The 25501-nt window shown below is 41.4% G+C and overlaps 1 protein-coding gene across 8 annotated transcripts in view; it reads left to right on the top strand.

Moving 5' to 3' along the window:
* The first annotated feature begins 2943 nt into the window (after positions 1-2943).
* Positions 2944-25501, top strand: part of CNKSR2 (connector enhancer of kinase suppressor of Ras 2) — a 205459-nt gene continuing 182901 nt past the window's right edge. For all 8 annotated transcript variants that reach the window (XM_068179895.1, XM_068179894.1, XM_068179892.1 and 5 more), the window contains exon 1: positions 2944-3510. In XM_068179895.1, the coding sequence (XP_068035996.1) occupies positions 3447-3510 (64 nt within the window). In that variant the 5' untranslated portion in view covers positions 2944-3446. The remainder of the gene's footprint in view (positions 3511-25501) is intronic.

Genomic DNA, 25501 nt, shown 5'->3' with positions numbered 1-25501 from the left:
CTATTGTTAAAACCTGGATCTAGCTGCCACCATTATTCAGGACGAACAGTGCTCTACTTCACTTGTCCTATTGATTAAATATGCACAAAATGTACATTATTAGACAGGCTTGAACTATTTACTGGTATTTTTTTCAAATCTGTATTGCTGTAGCTGCTATGATTGCCAGCTGAGCTCTAGGGAGGTTGTTTTTTTTATAATATACCATTACAGAAAAGCAATATCTTCTGTGAGCATGCAGTCTGAGGTGCTGATCCATGAGGTGTGTGTACTCAAACTTTGCTGCTGAAGCTGTCCAGCAGTATCCATGGCTGCTCAGAGAATAGATATCTAAGCATATATGGAGTTTTATATTTCTGAGTTCAGATTTACAGTTCAATTTTAAACTTATTCCCGTTCTTTTTATTTTTTTGCAATATTGAGTTTTATTGTGTACTTTCTTTTACATTTACTATCTAATAAATGCCCTCCTAACAGGAACATGCATATTTAGACATATTTTTAAACATATTAATTTTTTATGCACTATATGGATCTAAAATACAAATTAAGACATAATTCTGTAGTTCAGAGTCTCTGCAGGACTGTCCCATGTGCTTTACGTAAAAGGCCTGACTCATACAAGTGTGTTAGCAAGACGAAGGCCACTAAACTGCAAGATGAAAACAGCCAAAAGACGTTGGTTAATGCATTTTGGCTGAAACACTTTAGTTTTAGAAGGTCAGCATAAAAAGTCATTTAGCTCTCCTTCTTACCCTAGAAAGAGAGAACAATAATAAAATCAGGCAGCAATAAATTTAGAGCAAATTAAAAAAATACTTTTATGTAGCACATGTCCTGACTATAGAATTCATTGCTGTAGTAGGTCACCAAGTTAAATACCATGGATGGATAATTTTATCATTACTCCTGAGCCAAGTCCTCCCTACCATAGCCAAGCCAACAATCTTCAGTGAAACTGAAACAAGCTCTAAGTAAAATAGTAGGATTTACCCCAGTACTTATGGCACGGTTATACTCTGTGAGAAGAACAATCAAGGTAATTAGATTCCATACTCAGCACTTCATCTGTTTACTGAAGTGGAAGAGTGAACTCCCTTTTACCACCCCATAATTTGATAAAACCTTCATAAAGGGGTTTTAAAAGTAATAGACACTGACCATGGGGACAGTCCAGGGTGACAGATGCTCTACAGAAAAACTTGCTGTAGCTACAAATTATGCTGGCAAGCTATAGGAAACCCAGGGCATGCATAATTATGTAGTATAGGACTACATACATCGATATGTACTGAGAACCTACTTCCCTGTCCTCACCTACAAAGAACGTTTCAGCCCACTGAGAATTACATGATGACACTATAAATTACATGCCAGCTTTCAGTCTGATCTTGCATATTTATACTTTTAAACCTTTCAAACTACTGGTTTCTAATTAAAATTATAACATGCTCTTTCAACAACAACTCAGTATATAAGGATCCTGCATACCTTTCAAACCTTTCACAAGGAAAGAAGTCAGCTTTAGTTTGCAAGTGAGTTTACTGTTTCTGTGGCTTTAAGTAACACAACCTTTTTAGAAGCAGGCGGCTTGTCAGTGTGCTGGCAGCAATGTGACACAGGAGAAATGAGTCGAGCTAAATTCGAGGAAAATTACTGTGTGCGAGCCCCAGTTTTCAGTAAAAAGAAGATTCTTCTCAAAGATAAATAAGTACAGCCTTTAAAGTGAGAGCCAAGTCTACCTAACACTGGTGGGGAAACTCTGCCTGGGTCTCCAGGGAGAGGCGTTACCAACCCTATGGCTGCTTTACTGCCCCTCCTCACTACTTCTTCAGCCTCACATAATGAAGTGGGAAAGCTTCTGGGACTGCCTATACAGCACAAAGGAATTGCTTCCTTTGCTATTACCACTTCAGGGCTTAGGGAATCCTCTTTTTTCCTCACATACAGATATTAAATGTCAGTATCAGCAGTTGGCATTCAGCAGCCAATGCTGTCAGAGGGAACATCTTGGTGGTCATTGCCTCAGCCTTAGCAGGAGAAGCAGGGTGAATGCAAATGCAGGCAAAGCTGTACATTGGCCAACTTACCAGAAGGAAAATAACCTTTAGTACTATCCTCTGCCTGGAGCTCCAGAGGGAGATGCCACCTACTCAGAGCAGAGGCTCCTAGGAAGGGTGCTGGAAAAGGATGCCACAGCCATCCTAGGAGGAATCATTGTGCACTTGGGAGGGGTTCCTACCAAAAGACACTGTGCCACAGGGCCCATGGGAATTGCCTTTTTTGGGGTAACTTCCAGGATGATGCAGCCTGGTGAGACAGAATGAGGAGAAAATGAACAGCTCCAGCAGTGATGAGACGCTGCAGGGATGGTGGATTTTCACACCTGCACCCTCCATACGTTCGTGGTGCAACCCGCAGGACAGGGAGGACAGACGAGCACCTGCGGTGCTCTCTCCATGCTGTGGTCGCCAGGGTCCGACCCTCATGCTGCTGCCTGACTTCGCTCCAGCTTGCCCCATTACCGCACCCTCGGCGTGAGGTGCAGCTCTTCTCCTCTCCCCTCCCTCCCCTGCCCGGGCCGCCCGCAGACCGCGGGCAAATGCCGCCACCCCATCGGTGCTGCTGGCGCGGCTCCCTCGGGGCGCCCGGCGACACCGTCCATCATTGCCGTTTCACAGCCGGGCTTCACTCTCTCAAAAAAAAAAGAGGAAAAAAAAAATTTACTTTTCCCGCCCATGCAGCGATGCTTAATTCAGGGAAAATAAAATCCAACAAACCCAGACTCCAAGCGCCAGCTCGGTGCCGCTGGCTGCGCTCCCCCGCTGCCCGGCCCGCCGGGAGCAGGTGCTCGACGCTGCCGCCGCCCCGACCCCCCTCCCGCCGGCGGCTGCACCTTGCGAGTCATCCCGGCTCCCTCCCCTCCCCCCGCCCCGGGCGGCCGTCGGGTGTCGCTTCCCATTTCACTTGGAGATATTTTCGGGTGGCAGGAGCCGCCTCGTCATTTCCGCCAGGAGAAAAAGACACCGGCGCGGCAGCCGCGGCCGCGGAGAGCCGCGGGAGCCGCTGGGCACGCGAGCGGGCAGAGTCGAGCCGGAGCCCCGCTCGCCGCCGCCAAGGACCGGCCTCTCGGCGGGGCCGGGAGCCGCCGCCGCTGCCCGCGGGTTCGCGGGGGCGGGAGGCGTCGGAGCGTGCCGCCCCCTTCTCCCCCTTCCTCCTCCTCCTCCTCCTCCTCCTCCCCGCCGAGCCGGCAACATGAACTGAAATCCCCAGAGAGGCACAGAGGCGGCGAGCGAGCGAGCGAGCGGAGCGAAGGGAAGCGGGGATATAGCGGCTCTCTGCTCCCGCCGCCGGGATTCCGGGCAGCGCGGTCCCTCCGCCCCGCACGGCCTCGCCCCTCGCCCGGAGAGCGGCGGCCGCCCGAGCCCCGCGCCCCCGAGCCGCCCATGGCCCTCATCATGGAGCCCGTCAGTAAGTGGTCGCCGAGCCAGGTCGTCGACTGGATGAAAGGTGAGGAGCGGTGCCGGGGCCGCGCGGTGCCCTCTCCCATCACCCCCCACCCCCGCCCCGCAGGTGCGGGGAGCTCCGCGGCTTCCCCCGCGCCGGGATCCCGCCTCCTGGCAACGCCGGCTGCCCCCACGCTTTGGCAGGGTTGGGAAGGAAGGCGGGAGGCCGTCGGAGCCGCGTCGCTGGGGCCGGGGGCCGCGCTGTCCCCCTGCCCCGGGCTCGGAGCGGGGAAGGCGGCTGGCGGTCCCCGGCTGTCCACAGAGCCGGAGAGGGGGCCGGGGGCGGAGGCGAGGCTGTGCCCGGGGGAGCCCGGGGTGCTCCCGGGCGGCGACCGCGGTGTGGCGATGAAGCCGCCCCCCAAGCAGCCGAGGGACGCGGGAGCGCGTCCGGCTGCTCGCGGCGGGTGCGGCGCGAAACGCCTCGGAGTGAAAGTTCAGCCGAACGTGCGGCGCTGGCCGGTGCTGGGGGAGACAGACACGGCTGGGGGAGACAGACACGGCTGGGGGAGACACGGCTGCGACCGCCCCCGCGAGGAGGGGCCGGGGGGGCTCCGCGGGCGGCGGGGCCGGGGGTCGGTCCGCACCCTCGGAGGTGCCGGGGCTCCCCCCGCTGCCGGGAAGCCGCCGTGCCGGGCGGGGCCTCCTCCGGCCGGGCCGGGGGCTCCGCGCGTCAGGCGGTCGCCGTCCCCTTCCCCGGGGGCTGCACTTCAAAATCCGAGATTGAAGGGAGCGCGAACAGTCTGGGCTCTGGGCTGAGTGTGGTTGTTCCGCTGCTCCGCTTCTCCCGCTCCCTCACCTGTCCTTCCCTCAAATAAACTCTGATGGGTATAAAATTTGGACCTTTTGGAAACGCTTTTCTTTTATTTTCTGTATATGCTATTCTGACGTGGCTTTAATGCTGTAATGTGAAAAATATTTTGTTGTGTGTTTTTTGTGTGTGTGGGGGGTATTTTCGTATTACCTTTAAGTTAAGCTGCAGCTGTTTTTTGAATAAATCACCATCTAGTGTTATATATATTTTTATAAAGATAGAATGACCGGATGGGTACAAGTTTTGAACAACTGCTACATTGTGGGAGTTCTTTATAACATGCTGTGTGCTACCAATGTGACAGTTTCATCATCCTTAAAATTTCAGGCATATAGCATATGTTTTCAGTTATTCAATCCTGGCATTTACAGCTAGCGAGCTATAATTGTATTTAGTAGCATACATAGTTTTGCAGTTTCGGAAGCATTCTCACTCTATAGAATAATAATCTAAAAGAATGATGTAATAATTCATATCCGGAGAAATTAGTAAATATTAATAAAAACCTCGAAGAAGCTACAGATGATCAGTATTAAGAGCAAACCCTTTTCAACTTCAAAGTGTTTTTTACAGGAATTTAGCTTCCAACATCTTTACTTCAAAATATAAAGATTGTGTAGAACTTTTTTTCTAATCAGTATCTGCGATACCTTCTCCATAATTTGGGGAATGCATAAAAACAATGAATTTGCAGATAATGCATTTTTAAAACACCTAAAAATGTAATAAATCAACTGCTTTTCATAAATAACAGGTGAATTGTTTGCATACTCTGCTTTTGTATTATGTTATTATAAAATCAGTAATTTGAAAAGAACAGGCTAAATGGTAGCATTAGAAATTGTGCTGCTGGATAAGGGTTTGTAGTTAGAAACCTGTGGCTAACACTCAGAGCTGCTGATCTTTTAGAAATAATCACATAAACTTTAAAAAAAAAAAAAGGCAATTATTGCAGTCGTGTCCCCTGTCTGGAATACAAAGCCTGTTTTTTAGTGTTTAACCTGTTTTTTCTGGCCTGAATGTATGATTGTTTCTCTGGAGGACTTTCATTTGTATGGAGTGAACACATGTATGTTGCTTCACACTTCCATTTCTTCATTTTGTATTCTGTGCAGCACCAGAACTTTCACTTAGGTGGTGCAAGGAGACAAAGCACCTGCCTGTGACTGGGACTCTTGGAGGAAAAGCACCTAGGAAGCCACTCTAGTTTCAAAAGTTGAGCCTGGAAAGGAGTATGACCAGTAGCGGGGGGCACGATTGCTCCTGCCTGATGGGTCACACCTTGCTGAGTTTGTAGGAAGGATGGTAGTGGATAAGGGCAAGCGGTCTTTGCTGCAAAAACTTTGTTTTCCTTACTTGTAACGTGTAGTGTTGCAAACATTGGTATTGAAATCCATATGAAAAAATGTTCTTCTAATGCTTTAAGTGCTTTGTTTCCAGCAAATTCTGTTTCTGAAGGTCCCCAAAATAACTTATGTGTATTTTAAGAGGTACCCAAGACAAGTTTGATGAGTAAATCATGAATGTGGCTGTCATGAGAAGTGTGGAAGGAGTGCAATAGTGGTCTTTGCATTAGCGGCAGTCAAGTCTGACTTGTATAAATTACATTAAACTTCAAGATGTGAGAATATTTTGCTGACTTACTGGGGGTTATTTTACAGAATTATAAATGTTGAACTTGGTTTTAACCTCTTCCTTGAAGTAAGTGCCCTGCTATGTCGTATGCCTGCCCAGAGCAGCTCTGTAAAGAGAATTCTTCCAAATAGATCTTGATGTTCAAAGCAAAATCTTTCGTGAAAAAGGAAAGTCCTACTGTTCAACATTGTTTACAGTTATCTGAAAGTAAGGGGAAATGAAACACTTTAGATTTTATTGTTCTCAGTGTTTTTGTGATGGTCTTGTTGGTATGACCTGAACATTTGCAGTAAAAGGCCTCATCTGGAATTCTTTATTTAGGCAAAAGAACCATTACCTCAGTGGCATTTTGCTCAGTGTAGTGATAAAACATTGGGCCTGAAATTACAAGATGTGAGAAATGAACATGGGGAAAGTATGACTCGGAGGGGTTAGATAAAAATGCCAATCTCTGGGCTGGATGTCTGTGTAGGGAACAGGCTCAAGGCTGGGTATTCATGGAATAAATGCAGTTTCTCCGGTATCTTGTCAGTTTTTAATTCCTCAACATACACATTGTCTGTGGATCCTTGTAATGGCCTAATGCCAGTGCTGCTGAGCTGCAGAGCTGTACCTGGAATTGGTTATACAAATAAGTAACTATCTAAACGTTGACTGTGAAAATGTGTGCAGTAAGAAGTTGTGGACCAAAGTACCAGTTAAAACTTTGCAAATGAAAGGGACAAAGTGAGGGGAGCCGATGTCAGCATATGAGTTTTGCAGGGTTTTAAGTGAACCCAGAAGAGTAACTGTCATAGAGCTGGAAAAAGCATAGATAGATTAGCTCATCTCTCCCACAGGATGGCATATTGTACATGGAGGATAAAATGAGTATTTAAATTGATTCAAACCATGTATTACTGTGCTTTTCATATATTTAGTACTAATTTTAAAGGTCCTGTATGGATCAGTGCAATGAAAGTGTGTCAGCCACCTACCTCCTCTGCCTCCCCTCTGGAGGACACGTGTTGGTTCCGCTGCTGAGTCTCAAGACATTGGCACGTTACAAAAGCAAGCGTTGTCAAACGTCACGGCTTTCAGTCACTCAGGAGGGGAACATGCCAGATGTATTTTAGATTTCTGAGATTCTGAGAACACTTAAAGACACTCAGTTACTTCATAAACATTAGGATGTTTTTGACTGAGTCTTCTAATCTAACTTCTTTGGTCTGAGGTTATTGATGATTGCTGTATTTTGATAAGGGCTTGCTGCTTTTAACTTTTTTAATTATTTGAATTTTAATTTAGTGCCAATCTCTCAATGGCAGCATCTGTTCCAAAAGGCAGTCCACCTGAAAAAAAATCAATATTACTGTGTCTAACAAAGCTTAAATATTTATTTTTTGCTTGCTGAATGACAGCTCATAGGGCTTATATGAAGCTCATACAGCTTAAACTGTTATAACAGTAGTGATACTCAAGAAGCTGACATCTGAGGCATGGGGTTGCCTTTAAAGGCTTCTAATGCTAAGGACTTGGGGCTTTTAGCCTCTAAAAAGTCTACTCTACCAGGGTTTAGAAGGATGCAGATATTTAGAAGGACTGTGGGGGTGACAGGCAGAAATATGAACATGCTAGCAAAGTGAAAGCTGAGTATGAAAGTTCCCCATCTGTATGACTGAATATTGCATGGGTTTGAGAACTGTTTCTGTCTGCTGTTTGTGTGCTGAAGTTCATGTCCATTTTCAGTGGCACGTGTGTTTGCAGAGTCATCATGGGCTGCCAACAACTGTGCTTTACTTGGTGTAGTGGGAATTATGTGTTATTCACCAAGAAAATGCAACAGTTTGTGGGAATGCTCTGACACTAAATACTCCAATACTTAATGATGATTTAAAAAAAGTATTGCCATGGGGATCCTCCTACTCCTGTTCGTGCATATGCAGAGCCCTAGGACTGCTTTGGCAGCACCGGGGTTTTGCTGCAGTTCCTGAACCATCAGTTAGCAACAGGGAAGCTCATCAGTGAGGTCACAAATTCTGTCACAGCACTGGGATCTAGCAAATCAGTTTAGGCCTTAAAAAAAATAAGGGTGAATCCTGCGTTCAGGGTCACTATCAGACCGACCTCGTTTTTGGCCATGGCTTTTTCTAAAGACTGACATGGACTGAGTTTAGGGGGAGCTTTTTCTTGAATGTAGGATGGACTACAGTGTTACAAAGGCATGTGAACACCTACTTTATGTTAAAGAGGAGGTGTGCTTCCACAAATATATGTGCCTTATTTAGGGCTTTCAATTTTGTCCATAATTTCTAGTTTTTCTTCTAGTGGTCTGTTAAGTTAAAGCTTCTTTCTTATGCTACTTCCCTTCATGTTGATTTTGGCAGGGCCCTTAAAAATTGTGCCTATTGGAAATAACATGGAAAAGGCTGAGTTGTCTCGGGGAAAAAAAAAGCTGGATGAGAGTATGAAAAGAACTTGGATTCTGAAACTTTGATTCCTTGTCAAGTGCGTGTAGGTGACTGATGAGAGTCAGAGTAGTCATCAACTTAATAGTCATTGCTAAGTGCCATATGTGGAATAGATCAGGCATTTTACAATTTGTCAGTATTAAACCAGTATTTTTTTTCTCTAATGTAAAGCAAACTAAAATTTTACAGTATTGGAGGGTACATGTAGTAATCTATTAGCTTTGAAGTGATGCTATTAAATGGATTTATGACTTTTACTGTAATGCCTAGCAAAAAAAGCTGTAGAAAAATATGAAATAATGCCATAGCTGGAATTTATTTTGATAAGCACACAGCCTCTTTATTTTATGGATAGTTACTCTGTAAGAAAGTAACAAGAATTTGAGTCAGACAAAGTGGGGGACTTTCTGGAGAAGGGAGTTTATACAAAGACAAGTAGTCTAGAGTCAACCTGCACTATTCCAAACTTTTATTTAAAAGACTCCAGCTTTAAAACTGTATTGAAAGCAGTGCTGGAAGATCTCTCTCCCTGTAGGTTGTTTATTTTTCCTGTGGATCTCTCACTTTTTGCTTGCCCTTCTAACATTAGGAGTTTTAGCAGTATCAATGGCCGCCACATCAATCACGATGATGTCCTTTAGAGCATCTTTGTTTGTGATTAGAAAACCTCTACTGCCATTGTTTATCAGCAGAAAATGAAACTGCAATTGCAACTGGGATGTGTCAAAGCCTAACAGCCGGGTGTTGCCATAGCAAAGGCAATGTTACATAAGCAGCCACTCTGCAAATAATTCATGCAGCCAAATTTTAAGCATACCATCAGAATTCATTTCTAAATTTATGATCTTTTTAGGAGGGAGCTTTCCTAGATGAGGTCATTTCAGTCGCTACTGAAATTGATGTGCTTAGTTGTGAAGCTCTTTTAGCACTGCCCATTTACACCTTTATTTTGTTTGAACATATTGTTCTATTTCTGAAACATCTGTTAGTTTAAATATGGCCTCACAATATGTTTTCTCAAGTGGTTTTTTGCAACAGTTTGGTAAAGCTCTGTATTTTGATCTTGTTCAAATTTATTTGCATTATGCAGTATTAAACCAAGCAATTTACTGTTGTAGATGTGCTTGCCACAATTTACAAATGCCTTTTTTGGTTAATGGGTGTCAAGAATTTTGCAAGGCAGCCATATAAACCAGATCACTTTTCAGATGAGAGGATTGAAATATATATACAGATGTATTTTTAGAATCTTTGCAAGTAGTTGTCTTTAAGCACTCTAACAATAATAACCAGGCAGTTTTATCTTCTAAACTCCAAATTGACAAATGGTCTAGCTTTTCTGTCTGATCTGCAGAAGTGCAGATAACCATTTAATCTCAGTTAAGTTGCTGTAGTGTTTGATTGTACTGTATTTCCCAGAGACAAGTAGTAATATTTGTTACCATTTTCCAGAGGAATAAGGAGAAGCTGTTTCCTGAGAAATTTCTCCTTGTATTCCAAGGTATGCAACAAGTAGGAAGAACTCATTCTTCAAGGCTTCCATTCTTTGTAACTGCTTTTTTTTTCCCAAGAAGTTACAGTATCCTCATTAAATCATAACTGCATGGATCACCTGTATTAAGCACTTACTTTCATCAGGATAACAACTTCAGATTTTTTAATCCAAATAAAGCAAAACTGTGCTTTTACACTTACTGCTTAAATTATTTACTTAATGAATACTTTAAACCTTCAGTTCAGAAGCTGAATAGTTACCAAGACAAATGCTGAAGAGTAAGAGTTCTCAAATACCTTGTTGAAAGTTCCTGTCTGGAAACACCATGTTGGGAAATTCTGAAAGGTCACATTTTCTTCACTGATCTCTTCCAGCTTTTCAAATGCATTTGCTTTCTCTAAAAGATGAAGTAAGGAGGTGGAGATGAGTTGTATTTTTTCAGAAGAAAAATTTTGGGGGCCCAGTATTAGGTTCATATTATAAGAAATCTACTGCCACATGAATCTGCTCAGAGCATTGTCAATTTCCTGTTATGAGACAGGCTTAGCAGGGCAGCTCCTCTTCAGTTTAAAAGAGCTGACTGTCCAAGAGCAAGCATCTACTGCTCCTCATGATGTTCCTTTCTTGCACATGAAGGATGAAGGGCTGGAAGACACAGATCCATGGGTCTGGGCCAGCCAAGATCTGGAATGCTTAATGCACGTTCTCTCATATGCACATTTTTGCCCTCCATGTGTATGGGGTTTAGCAGATATCTGGGAGACACAATAAATTTTTCCTTAAGGTTTTGAATACAGGCATTTTTCTTATGCAAAGGGAGTCCAGCACTGTCTATAGCCAGTCATTTTGTAGTAGTGGAGGCTTAAAAATCTACCCCATTTTGTGCTACTTATCTGCCAGATAATATTATCTTGAAGAAAATAGCTGTGGATGTCATCTTGTAGGATGTTTGGCATTTCCAGCTTATCCTTTAAGTAGAAATTTAGGGCACTTGATACCTCAGATGAAGTGGCTAGAACAGTAATTTCAAAGTGTTTGGCTTTACATGATTAACATCTGCTACAGTACCATATGGTGGGAATTTCCAAGTAAACTATTAATTAATATTGGAGTGCACCAGAGTAAGCCTTAATTAAACTCTATTCAGCTTAAGTGTATTATTTTGATATAGTCAGTTAAAGTGCTGTACTTTTGTATTGATACCTTTTTCTGTTGTGTGGAGAGGGAGAAATGTTGATGAGAATTATTTGAGCCTTTAAATTGAAGGTTCAAGTAGCTTTTAAAATAAATGGTTTAGGACTCGCATCAGCCTCAAGCATCCATTGATTTAAGTGGACCAGGGCCTATATTTGGTGATGTTGAGTTGTGCTTTGTGAATGCTGTGGTGACTCCTCTGCCAGGATTTTACTGGTGTTGGGGTATGGGTGGTCAGAGGATGTCCAGCAGAGCTGCACGAGTCATTTTCGCAGAGCTTCGGATATTGCTGATGGGGCTGTGCCTTTGCCACTTGGTCTAGTAGCACTGGTAGAATGATACATTCCTGGGTGAGCTGGCCAAAATAGTCTGGAGGAGTGTTGGGGTGGCAGCTAAGGTTGTCCATGAGCGTGGGTAATGCTGGGACCTCTCCTTGGCCTCTTGTATTTGGAAGGATGAGCATACCCTTGTATAGAGCTGAGCAGCTGGCGGGCTCACCTCTAAAGGGTTTTTTTGCTCCAACAGGGAATGATTGTAAGCTGTAAAGAAGTTGATAACATTACTGGTTTTGTTAAAATGTAGAATTTATTTTAGTTTGGCCAGATCCACCAGTTTCCAGTAGCTACAGCTGTAAATGACATGTTTTTAAATATGTATTTTTTCCATGTTTTCTCCTTCTTCTTTATGTCCTTTCTCTCCTGATAATCTTGACATCAATGAGAAGGTGAGGAAATCCTTCCTCTACATATTGAGGCCAGGTAAATATAGGTGGGATGTGCCAGTGTTGACTGAGTAATTCACTAGATGGCATTCTTCCCTCTGAGTCAACACTGAAACCCTTCATGGGAATGACAAGAGAACTTAGTCATTTTAGTGAGATGCCAACCTGAAATCTTGACCAGGTGTGGTTGCTGAAGGCTTGCTTCATAGTGGTGGGAGAGTTAGCTGCGGCATGCTAATTAAATTCCATGTTAATATTTAAAATCTTTGTAACTGGATTCCCGTCATCGATATCCGTTACTGACATGCACCTGCCTTACTTTCTTTAATTGCTTTGTAGTTTTGTTGGTTACTTTTGTGTAGTTGATAGTTTGATTTGCAAGGTGCAGTGCTGTTCTTGCCCTTGTTTTGTTTCAGATTTTTCTCTTTGAAGAAATATCAGTAGAGGGATCTGCTGAACACACAGTAGAAGTTACTCTCTAAAAAAAACATCTTTGGTCGTGTACCCTCAGTTGTGAACCTGCACTTGTCCTGCTTTGTGTACATCGTTTAAACACCAAAAAAATAACAATTTTCTTCTTGCTTTTTCACTTTGAGTGAAGTGTGACTGGAGACCTTTTTGTGAGATATCCAAGAAGTACCTTCTTGAGTGTTCAGCGCTGGCTGACTTCTGGCTGTCTTGTTTATTGTTGCTTTATCATCATGGATAGAATAATGTGCCCTTTGTCTCCATTTCTCTTCAGAGATCAAGAATGGCTGGTTTTGGTAGACTTTATTTTATTAGAGCTAATATGAAAAGAACCCAGACCAAGTGAGTTAGTCTGTTTTTTATTTTGGTAGTTCACTTCTACTTGTTTCTAAAATTTTCTATAAATGCAGGATGACAAAATGGTCCTTACTACTTTTCAAGAGGTGTTAATTATTTCAAATGTTGCAGTCTTCAAGTATTTTCAAATAAATGTATATGCTAGTTTGACCTAGAATGTGGAGGCTTAATTTTTCTTAAATTTCTTTTAATCTTTTTGGATATAGTGTTGAGTATTGTGCCCCACAAGTCCTTTTGAAAATATCACCAGTCTGTAATTTCACTGTTGGATTCTGGACTTCAAAAGCAGATGTAGTTTTTGTTGCTTCAGTCATTATTTCATTGTATGTTTTAAACTGACCTGATCTTAGCTGTTTAATGCAGTCTGGGGTCAAAAGCCTATTTCTGAAGTCCTGATAACTGAGTCCAAGAGCACAGTGTAGTGTGAATAATTTGTCATGCTCTGCATGTGGATTTGACAGAGGTTCAGCCTGGAAGTGTAATCACTGCACATAAAAAAAATTCCATATAAGTGTCAGTCTGAACATTTGAAAGACATAGGACAGGTTATCATTAGAAAAATATGACAGGACTCCTTGAGAGCAAGTAAACTCATTTTTGAAAAGAACTGGATAGTTCATAGTCTTTAAAGGACTGTTTTAATCATGAGTGCTTTAGAAAACTTCATTACTGAGAGCATTTGGATACCTAATGAGTTATAGTGAGGCTACTGTATGCAGCTATAGAAAGTATAATGATGTATATGTAATCATGAAGTTTTTGTATTTTCTATGATTACCATGTTTTCTTGTTGGTTTGATAGGATTTTTTGGATGTGTTTTTTGTTGTTCTTGTGGGGTTTTTTTTCATAAATTGGGTTTGATGTTCCTGATATACCTTGGCTTGAATAAGACAGCTGAAGAGTAGCGGCAATGAAGAAGTGGTAGCCATCTCACAGAATCACAGAATTGTTGGGATTGGCAGGGACCTCTGGAGATAATCCTTTCCAACCCCCCTGCCAAAGCAGGGTCACCTGAAGCAGGTGACAAAGGAATGTGTGCAGCTGGGTTTTGGATATCTCCAGAGAGGGAGATTCCACAACCGCCCTGGGCAGCCTGTTCCAGTGCTCTGCCACCCTCAACGTAAAGAAGTTTTTCCTCATGTTAAGGTGGAACTTCCTGAGTTTTAGTTTATGGGCATTGCTTCTTGTCCTGTTGCTGGGCACTATTGAAAGCAGTCTGGCACTATTTTCTTGGCCCCCATCTCCATTATGGAAATGTCAGTATTTGAAAATAGTCTTGACCGGTTACCAGTCCGAGGTCTTGAGAAGCAACAAAACAAAAATTACTTTTCTGTGAAAATCCCATGTACTGGGTAGTATTTGCTAGATGAACTAAAGAGTAAATCTATTGCAGACATCTAAAGGTATTTTCTTTTCAGTTACTAAAATTCTACAAAGTTAGTTTACAAGGAGCTCAGCAGTATTTAGATTGATCTGTCTTGGGCAGTAAACCCCTTTCCTGTTATTTATTTGGGCATCATCTAGTTTCTGTCTTGCATCTTATCTGTTGTTGCTCAGCTCAAAAGTTTGTTCAGCTGTACTGAACTATCCAGTTATAAACTGGAGGTAACTAATGCTAATGAGCTATGAATGGGTAAACCTAAACAGCCTGGGTAATTAATGCCTGCCTCTGTTACCAGGGGTTTCATGGGTATTCCTGACACTCTTGCCTTCCACAGTGGGGTGCAGTGGTGTGCTGTAGGTGGCTGCCTGGGCATCCAGCTGCTGTGACTGTGGGACAGAGGCTTGAGTCTGCAGAGCAGCATGTCCTAAATGTTTTCCACCTCTGCAGATCTGAGCTAATTCCTCTTTAGAGAAATGAGTGCTCTGTTTAATAGAATAACTGAAAATAGTACTTCAATTTGTGACAGGTCCCTTCAAAAACCCAAAAATTAATTAAAGTTTGTTTTCTAGTTCAAGAGAAGGTAAAGCTGAATACAAACTTCGCTGCCCCCTGCATTATTAAAAAATATTTTAAAGACCTTTACTTTACAAAACATTTGTTTTTCAGTTGACAGTATATTGTAGTCTGTGGTGGGAATGGTGACATTTTAGATTCAAAGGGAAAGTGAACATTTTATAACTGTTCATTTGTGCATGTATGAAGTCAGGCGGAATGAAATAAGACCTAGAAGCTGTAATATTATAATTTCATTAGATTTTCTAGCTTTATGTTCAGCAATGTGGTGTAGGTAATTGACTTGTATTTATCCTAAGAGCCAAAATTGTAAACCCTAAGCCTTTCCTCTCTTGTTTCATGCTCTCAAATACTGTGAGGAGTTTCCTGCAGAATACTGGTTTGATAAATCTTACCAAATCAAACTTCAAGAATTACAGTGAGACCTCTGAAGGCAAAGATTGATGTGTGTTGGGGTTTACTCTGAATCAATGGTAAAATTGTTTATAAAGTTACAAATGTAGCTAATATTATTTTGATAGAGTCTTTGAAAGTGTTATAGCAGGTTGCAAACTTGTAACTCAAACTTTTTGAGTTCGAAGTATCTCAGTAATGTCAAATGTTAGGCCTGTACTGACTAGAAGAAAAGTGGAATCCAGTATACAGTAATTCAAAAAGGGGCATAGAAGTAGTTTTTTGGTGGTGTGATTTTGGTGTTTAAATCTCAAGAGGTATTTTTTTAAAAATTTTGTTTGTTTGCTCTTGTTTTTTGTTGTTGTTGTTTTTTCTTTGTTTGATGCTCACTATTTTAGGATGTTTTTGTCACTCTGGAACCACTCAAAATAATAAATAATGTAATAGTGAAATTATGCCATGAGTGTTGAGAAGAATAAATCCTTGTAGCTTGTGTAGAAGAGCACACCTTTCTTAAGTGGAACCAAACACACTGAGAACAATTGGCTTGAACTTTTGATGAGTTCTTAAATGTGCTTCTTTCAAAGTTATCATATGACAGATGGAGAGTAAGCTAGCTAGGAATTCAGAGAGGTTGGATACAGTCAGGTATAAAGAATTGTCTGTCTGATTGGTTTTTTGGGGATTTTTTTTACCCTTTTTCCCCCCTTCCTTAAATGTTTTTTTGCTGTGACATATTTGACTTAATATTTGAGTTTGCTCTGTGCACTCTAATCCAATTCCTTTGTTTAGTCAAATGGCTGTTTTTTGTTTTGTTCTGAATTTTAGCTATTGGTTTCTGCATTAAATGTGCATATTTAATTAGGATATGTTATTAAAGATTAGATTCTCACAATGGGATGTGTGCCAGCTCATGAAATGAAGTCATGCTTGTCAGGGGATAGTAAATAATAAGCTTAGGAAGGTTTAAAAGATGTGTCTTGCAAAACATTAGCCCCTGTAATGAGTGCAAAGTGGCAACAGCACATAAATATCAATTGTTTTTCTCCAGTGGAGCCGTTTGAATATGAGTTTTCTTAATTCGAATTAAATTTTCTTTTACCAGTTTAATGAAACAAGCAAGAAGGGATGTTTGTCTTTTCAGAAGCCAGTTTCCCATCCCAGAACAATGGCTTCTTTTGAATTGAAGGGGAACAATCCAGCATTCATGCAATATCTTGTAATCTCTGTTCACAAAACCACTTTAAGAAATAAGAAACTGCTGTCCAGTGAATCTCCATTTAGCTGCAAGGATGTGTCTTGGATTCCCAGCTTTGCTTCCAGGACTGTCTATATTTTGTTCTTTATTTTACCCAGAATCTTCTAATAATCGTGAGTGCAAGGCCTGGGAGCTTAAGGTTCCCTGTGTTCTTAAATGCCTTGAGCAGTCTGGCTGGTGTGCCCAGGGTGGCATTGACAACAGCAGGATCTGGAGGCAAGGATGTGTCTGTCTCCATCCTAATTTGATCAGACAAAACTGCCTGCAATCATGCCCTGTGATCTTCAATTCAGGCATCTAATTTCTGTCTTCAAGTGCCCGAGTCTCTCTCCTTGGGCCTGGGCAGACTAAGTCTTCTGCTAATAATATGTGCAGTGGGCTTTCTGCTGATGTTTTTGGTGTTGCCCCTGGTGCTTTTGGGAAGAGGAGCAGCTGGCACAGCCCTTCTTTGGGTTGCTCCTCCAGCCCGAAGCAGAGGGGAAGATGGGAACCTTATGTTGGAATGCAATTGTATGATGTGGAAAACAGAGTCCCTTAAGTGAAGTGGAGAAAAAAGGTCTATGCATACACACATACTCTTAGTCAATATTTTTTTTTTTTTTTCATTTTAAAATAATGTATACCCAATATGCTGTGGGTACCATGCTACCATTTTTGGCCAACGCACAAAACATTGGTATTCAATACTGGAGGGACTTATAATATCCCACAATTAATTTTGCATGAAACTCTTAGCCCGAGTGTTTGAAAAAAAATTATAGGAAATGGTCCTTTTTACTGCTGAATTTTTTTTTCTCTATGCTGCTGGACCCCCTTTATTGCTGGCATTTCTGGGGAGTTCCCAGTGTTGCAGTAGCAGGAGAAGAGGCTGCTCATCACCTGCTAGTTGGGTGATACTGCTCTGGTTCCTCCTTGTTACAGGGGAGGGAGAAGGTTTAGTGTCTTATGTCATCTTCAGTTTTCTGCACTGAAGCATTTCTAACTGACTATCTGCTTTTTTTAATGAAAGAAATTTGTCTTGTAACAGCTTTATATGCCCAGCTAATTAAAACCACTGTTATATAACTTGCCATGTATCCTCTTTGTTAGGCAGAAATTGTTTGCACTTTGACAGATTCATTTCTTGTTGATATTAGTTTGGTAGGATGCTGCTGTCTCAGACTTGCATAACTTAGAAATAATAAGGTGTTTTAAATACTGGCAAATACAAAGTTTTGTTAATCATTAACACAGAAACCATTTTCAGTCTTGTTTAGCTTCGTAAGATATGGTTTGTTCTGCCTGTGTGAATGCCTCTGCCTTATGTGGAGAGTAAGTTGAGTGACCTTTAGTTTGATACATGAAGCTTGGGAATGTGTTTTAAATAAAGAAATGGTTACAATGCCATAATCCTTTTCTAGTAACCCTTTAAAAAGGAAAGTTGCTCTTTTTCTAGTGAAGAGGCAGGATTGTCTATTCTTTCTTAGGCACTGGTGGTGGCTGATGTCTTTCAAATTACTTGAGGCCTTGTATGTTTGTTCTGTGGTATCCTTATTGCAGAGCTCCCATTTCTTCTGCACGAATCTGAGCATGCCCAGGTGAGACTCAAAGACTGCTGTGCTGCCTGTCACTCTTGGTTTGAGACTGGAGGTCTGAGGAGCTTCACCCACCTAGGAAGACTGAGCCACCTCCTAAACAAACCATACATTTCCTCCTATCCTTTGCCAAAAGCTGTGGGGTGGATTGAGGGTTAACAACCTCATTACTTTTATCCCTGCTGTCAAGCGGTCCCTTGAAAAGGTTTTTGGTGGTCATGATGATACAGATTCTTTAGCACACTGAAAAGTAAAAAAGTCATTATTAGTGGCTTAAAATTTCACACACAAGGTTTCTGTTCTGTTTATTGTTGACTGAACAAGTTGGATTCTTTTTGTAAGTACAGAAGTCTTAAAAATTAAGACCAACCACCCCCACCTGCCCAAAAGTGAGGGATGGGGAAGGCTTAAGTAAGCTCCTATCTTCATCCCTGAGTAAAGAGGATGTTGCAGTATGAATGGCACCAGACAAGGTGAAGTAAATAATTGTGTAGGTTATTTGGAGGAAGAGATCTGGGGACCCAGTGGTAATTGCTCATACTTCTGACTGTGCAGTAGAAGCCATCACATTTTGCCATCTGGTTCACCATTATTCTGAATGTAGGAGAGAAGAGACAGTTTTTAATTCATAACCCACTATGTTGGAAGAGGCCTGGTGCCAGAAACCAATTGAATGGGTGCCTCTTGTCTTGGGCTCTGTAAGATGTAGGTCCTGTGTAACTTAGTTTGTCACAAGTAAAAAGAGAAAGGCAATGTATGAAGAGACAGATAAAAAGGTACTGATTTTTTTTTTTTTTTTGTATTATATATATTAGCTGATTATTTTAAGGAAATTAAGGAACCCTTCAGTATAAAATTCCTGCCTGGCATAACTTATAGGTCTGGTTTGATCTTGCACAGCACATATTACGGTTACATTGATAAGCGAGACACTGGAGAGCAAATTTGTGTTGATGGAAAATAAGCAAATATATCACCAAAACCTAGTTCAGAAGTTCCTTGAAGCTTTATGAGAAATATCAGAGCTGTGACAAAATACTGGTACATGGTGTTGCAGTGGCTGTATGCTGAATCTGCATCCTGTTTATTCCATGGGCTTCTGTACACACAGCCCAGTAAGTCACCAGCTGTGAGTTGGGCTGCAATAGGACTTCAAGGATTTTTAAAAGTGCTCTGAAGAGAAGTAAGTGTACCAGATAATTTGGTGAGTCTGAACAGTGTGTTCATGTGCTAAAAGAAGCTCAAAATATCGGCTGAGGTCCTCAAGGGTACTCACTATTAGTAATGATAGTAAATGCTGACATTCTGGTAAGCTCTAGCTGTTATTTGCACAAGTATTTGAGATGTTTTTTAAAGGAACATTTTAATGGGTATTTATGGACTTCCTCAAGGCAAATTTGAAATTACATTATCTTACAGTTTGAGACTAAACTGTTTCTGAGTTTGCATAAAGGGAATTATGATACTAAGATACCAACACTGGTAGGAAAATCATCGTGACATAGAAATTACAGAAAACTAAAAGTTACCAATGCAACATGTCATGTATAAAGGATACACCAATTTTCTTGCTTTATTTCCTAATGGTAAAATATGATGACAAATGCATATGGCATTTACCATAGGGCAAAGGTGGATTACAGGAAAGGGCAGGTGAAGATGCTTTCATACTCTTAGTAGAGGGACTAAAAGAAGGTGCTTCTAGGTCTCTCTTTGGCATTATTGGTGTGGACACTGAGCTGCTGATGTGGGAGCAAGGTGAGGGTAGCAGGGTCACTGCTGGAGGTGGCTCTAGTGCTGGCCAGGGGGACATCTCTTGCCACAGCCCTGAGCCCCCTACAGCGTTCCTGGGTTATTGATGTGCTTGCCAGGGGGAAATTGCCTGGCCTGCATGCAAAGAAAGGGAGTGATAAAGTGTCACAGTTAACAAAAAGAATTCTTTCAGGTTGGTTGATCTGTAGAAGGCAGGGAGAGGGTGGGAGTGGCAATATTGTGGTTTTGTTTGAGTTAGGTTCTGCAATGGGTGACTACCCTTGGACTGTGTGGAGCAGGGGGAAGTGAGAGCCTTCCCAGCAGGTGGGTGTGAGCCGAGACACCTGGTAAGACAGGTGGAAGGCAGTCCTAAAGGGAGTCACTCTGTGTCACCAGTGCTTAAGCCACCAGGTCTGCAATGTTCTGATTCTGACTCAAGCCAAGCGAAAGAGTCAAGTGTATTCATTGCTCGACTGTGTAGTGAGAAGCTCTGTAACAACTGACAGTTCTGTTTTGTTTTGAACACTTATAAGCACTTCAGATTAGCTCTTAAAGGACATGAAACATTTAATCACCATGTCTTTTCTTGTTGGCAGTAGTCACTAGAAGAATGCTTTAAAAAAATTGTAATTAAGTCAAAAAATTGTACTTTAGTAATTTTACTTGGGATGCAGCAATTTCAGTCATTGAGATTACTGCCCTGAGGAAACTAGGTTTTCTGTCTTAAATAATGTTTTTAAACTCTTGAAATAGTAGCATAATAATTCTACATGTCATGTTGAAGCTGAGAAGATCCCCTTTTACTGCCTCTGTATGTTTGGGCATTTCTAGTGTGTGGTGCAAAGGTGGAACTTTGATTGAAACTGCTGATTTCTCATCTTCCAAAGTCTGCTATTTAATGAAATGTAAGCGTGATACAGCAGTTTTCTGTAGCAGTGACACATTCATTGATTTGCTTTTCTCTTCCCTAATACTAGTTAGCTCTTAAAAAAGCTATTTGGAATAGGCTTCTGACTAAGTTTAAGAAGGAGCTCTCTTAATTATAGATTAAAGGAAAATTTATAAGCCTCAGAAATCCTCAAAATACTGAAGCACAGTCTTTTATAATGTTTTCACCTTGATATTCAAAAGGTTTCAGTGAAATAAAAGGGCTAGTTCTTTCAGGGGTCCATAATTATAGGACCTATTTCTTAAATTGAGATCTGTTTCTTTGCACAGAATCAGCATTTAATCAAAATAATTTTCATATAACTGCTTGTGTTCTAGAAGTACAGAATATGTAAAAGATAAAAACATTTTATTAGTATGTTCCAGGGCACTCTGAAGGGAATGCCATGGAAAATACCAGTGAAACTTGCTAATCAACCCCTGTCCTTCCCTTTACCCTTCTAAATAGCCCAGATCTTTCCCAAGCCATGTCAGGAGACGTCTTCACCATGAAGGTGATGACTCTGATGACTTCTGCCAGCTGTGCTTTTTACGAGCATGCAGCCAGCTCTGAACCTAGTGGTGCATGGCAAGGCATCCCGTGGCATCCCGTGGCATCCCGTGGCATCCCATGCCAAGGGCAGTGAGGGGGCAGCTGAAAGGCTGAGTGAAAGTGAGAAGATGGGGCTGTGGCTTCCTACAGCTTCTCCTCTGGTTCTGAGGGGAGTGGCTGGCTGTTGAGCATGGGGGAGCTCTGAGCAGAGATCAGGGGGGTTTGGGTAGAGACAGGGCATGATCACACTGAAATCTTCCCCAGAAGGAATGGATGCAGTGGGGGATTCAAGGTATTCACACTGCAAGGCATGGACAGGGCAGGAAGAGCAGTGGATTTGTACAGGGAATTTAGGGATGAGAGAGATGTGACTCTTCTGAGATCAAAACTCATCTCTTTCTGCTTGCACTGAAGAATTGAGACTGGGCTGAGACATTCTTTTTTCTCTTTGCCTCACCCAGCCATGGAGAAAGAGTGAGTGGACTGCAGGTGATGACTGCTGCAGTCAAAGGTCTTGGGAAGAACTTGGGAAGGTCTTGGGAAGAGATGAAGGAAAAATAGACATTTTTTTCCTATAAATGCTGAATGGTAAAGTTTTCTGTAAAACGAGACCATGAAAAATAACCCCTTGTTATGTTTTTCCTGCATGCCAGTGGGGTATATTTTTTTGCTGGCATTTAGAGGATGCTGAGTCATGAGGACTGGATTTACAGAAGAAAGTCATCTCCTTCTCTCTGGAGCTTAGCTTCCTTCATACAGAGATAGGAAAAATAACCTATTTGCAAGTCTGGCTGAAGTGCAGCCGTGGTAAGAAGTGGGGATGGTGAAATTGCAGAGTAAGAGGGAAACAAGCAAAGGTTACTTATTACTAGAATTAAAAATACTTTTGTGGGCTTGACAATACAGAAAATATTTCTTTACATAAGGAAAGAAGGATTGTATATACTGCACAGCTTTTAGAATCCTAAAAATGCATTTATCCTTGGCAGAGCATCTGAAGGTGTCAGAAACCATAGGATGTTATATGCACCTCACAAGAAGACATCTGGAACCCTGATTCTTGAGATTTCAGTGCAGCTTTAGGCTGGAGAGCTTTTTCCTGTAGACAGTAGTGTAGGATTTGAGATTCTCTGAAGACATGAAGTGAAATCCTTGAAGTTTGATTATCAGGTGTTAATGTTCAAAACACTTGCAGATTTTTTTTTCTAATACATTCTATATGTATTCTATTCTAACATCTATTCTAATACATTCTGTTTTTCCATTCTATAACATGGAAAATTCTTGAAGACCAAATTAATCAAAAATTAGAATTTAATAATTTTGCCAGTATTAAGGCTAACATGAAGGCACAAGTCAATAGGCCTTATGGTTGTATAAAACTGTATCTGAATTAATTTTGGAATATATTTTTTAATTCAACACTGTCTAGTAAAGTATGTTTAATTGGAGGGCTTTTAAAAATATTTCTAAATGCTGATGCTTTTGATATTTTCACAATGTTTTAAGACAGTAGCATTATTTTCTGAGAGAGACTATAAAGGACATACTTAATCTGATATATATTCCTTCAGTAATATCAATTAAATTCTTAAGACATGAGTAGCTCCTCAACTTTCTGCTAGAACTAAAGCTTCATCACCTAGGAAGATGTGCAAGCTCACACTTACATAAAATGTTAGCATGAACTGTGTGATCTTTGGTAGGAGTATTCACCATCTCAAAGTTAAAATCACGGGTGCTCTCAGAAATGAGGCCCATATTTGAGAACTGCAATGTAGCTGTGGTATGTATACCTTGAAAAGCTTACTCTGGGGGTTTTCTGATTTTGACTTTTTTATTTCTGCAGTTTAATGCTGCATTTGTTCTAGCATCTACCATTCAATTTGCATGTAGTTGTTCCTTAGTTATTTATTGAGGGTGGTATGTTTCTGGGTTGCCAGTAGCTGTGAAAATAATGTAATAATGAATTGTCCTGTAAAACTACTTTTGTACTGGCAAGGACTTCAGTTTTATCTGGGATGAAAGGTTTACTTTCTGGGAAGCTAAAAAAAACATTTTTTTTTTTTTTTTATGCCTGTTCCCTCATAAACTTTTTCTAGTTGTTTTCCTCCAAGGCATTTTAGAAACATTGCACTCTCATTGGTTTTGTTTAATTGCTTTTAATTGTTTTAAAATGTTTAGAATGTTTAGGCATTCACAGAGTGTTTTTTTTTTTTTTCCTCAAGATGGGAATAGATTTTGAGAGGATTTAGAAAGTGCAATTGCTGCCAGCTGTCTTAGATACACATTTAAGCTTGCTAATTTACTTGGTGAAATTCTTTCAAAACTCAGAAACTTTAGGATCTAATGATTTAAGTTGGGCTGTGAAAGCCTCTAATCCTCTGTGTCCAAACTAGCTTTCCTCATCCTGTGCACAGAGAGAAGAGAGATGTTTTGGGATGGAATTCAATAGCATCAGGCCAAACACTGAAAGATTGTTTGCACAGCTGTGCCTAAGTGGTGACCAAGCTGTTAAACAACCTAGTGGGGAGAAATTGAATAGAAACGCCTGTTGGCCAGAGGAATGAGTTTCCTGGACAGTGCTCAGGACGTTATGAAGTCATTGCACATGCTGGGTCAAGGCTTTTACCCATATTTTCCCCTTGTGCTTGGGAAGACTTCATGCTTTGCTTTTTCATAATAATATAATGGGCTTAAAGCATCTGAACAAAATTCTGTACTGACTGACGAATGATGCACCATAGTGTACTTACCTTTGACTTCAATTAGGGAGCCTTTCCCTGCCAGTAAACTGATTCACTGATGTGAGAGGAGACAGTGCCTGTATATCTATCTGTCTTGCTTCCTTGCAAATTGTAGATTATGAAACTGGACTACTGAGCAATAATTTAATCAGTGGCATCAGAAGAGCATTAAGCTCCATTAAGTGTTGGGTCACCATCAATGTCAGATGAGTATTAAATTATAGCTTGCAACTTAGTAGTACTCATCCAAACACACAGTGCTTCAGTTCTTGGCAAGCAAATAACAGTTTATTATGAAACAGATGCTTCAGAGCTTAACATATGACTGAAGTGTCAAGTTGTATCAGAGAAGATTGTCCCAGCAGTAATGTGGTGCTCAGACTTTGTGAGACACATGTTAGCAAACCACTCCCTACCGCAGCGATGTGGGTTAAAATTGTTTCATTAACAGCATCTCCTGTTGAATGCTTGGAGGTCAAAGCACTGCTCTGCCTGCCAAAGACCGGCTTATGTAATTCTGTCTGCAAATGGTGGAGGTGCAGTTCTCCTGACAAGGAGGGAGGATCCCTACAGGCTGCTCACAGTTTGGATTTTTATGTAGAACAAACACAATTTTCTCTCTGATTCTAGCGCAGCACAACATTGCCAGCTTGGAATTTGGAAGATGTCTTTGACACCTCTATTGCTAGTCACAGATTTTCCAAGTGACATGAAGCTAGTGATGCCCTTCTGGATGGCTTTGCTAATGTCACCAGCAGCTCTCATGCAGCAGCTAAATCTTTGCGGCTCTTGTCAGTCTGCTATACAGCTCCCGCCACTTAGGAAAGCTGCATGCTGCAGGAGATGCTGACCTTGGAGCTGTGCAGGGAGAGAGAAGGATGAAAAATGGTTGTTTGGATAAAATGTTTTTTCCATTCCTATTTAGGTGGAAAGATTACAGGGTGGAGCTAAAGAAGAGAGGGAGTAGGTTGACTTGGAAGAGTAACAGATGTGCTGAGGAGAATTTTTGCTAGTGATGGTGCTGGGAAAGGAATAAATGAGAGTGATGCTGATATAGGTGGAGCTTACCTGGTCTTTATGCAACCTCTAGCTTGGTGGTTCTCCAAATAGTAATCCAAAGGGGATCTCTGTACTCCTCTGCTGAAGATGGCACTCAGGGTTCTTGCAAAAATTTTGCGTGTGGTTAAGATTTTCTTATCTGATGGTAACCACAAGTTGGCCACATAGTCTTATGGGCACAATATTGAGGCAAGATAGTTAAAAGAGTGTTGCAGTTTTCTATTTATTAAGGATTGCATCACTGGTGCTCAGGTGTTGACAACTAATTTCTTATTGCTGTGCAGAAACCATAGTACTTTTTTTGTGGCAATGGACTGCAGATGAAAATGCTTCAGTTTCAGCTGAAAACTTGACAACTGGCTAGAAGGCAGTGGTTTTCAGGGATGAGTCCTATTAATTGGCTGCAGAAAGGGCTGCCTGAGGTGATGGGAGCAGTGCGTTGCAAAACCACTCCAGTCCAAAGTCTCCAGAGTGTCCTTCTGCCCATAGTTTGCACCCTAACATTTGGGGTTCATTTACTTGTTAAATAGTACTGTCCCAAAAATCTGCATGTCCTATATTTTTCTTTTCAAAACTCTACCAATAACTTGTTGAAATTTTGAAAGTAAGCTATTAATATAAAGTGTCAGATATACTTTCAATT

This window comes from Anomalospiza imberbis, chromosome 2 (genome assembly GCF_031753505.1).
Source record: "Anomalospiza imberbis isolate Cuckoo-Finch-1a 21T00152 chromosome 2, ASM3175350v1, whole genome shotgun sequence".
Classification (NCBI taxonomy): Eukaryota; Metazoa; Chordata; class Aves; order Passeriformes; family Viduidae; genus Anomalospiza; species Anomalospiza imberbis.
This window is presented reverse-complemented; position numbering and strand designations above follow the sequence as displayed.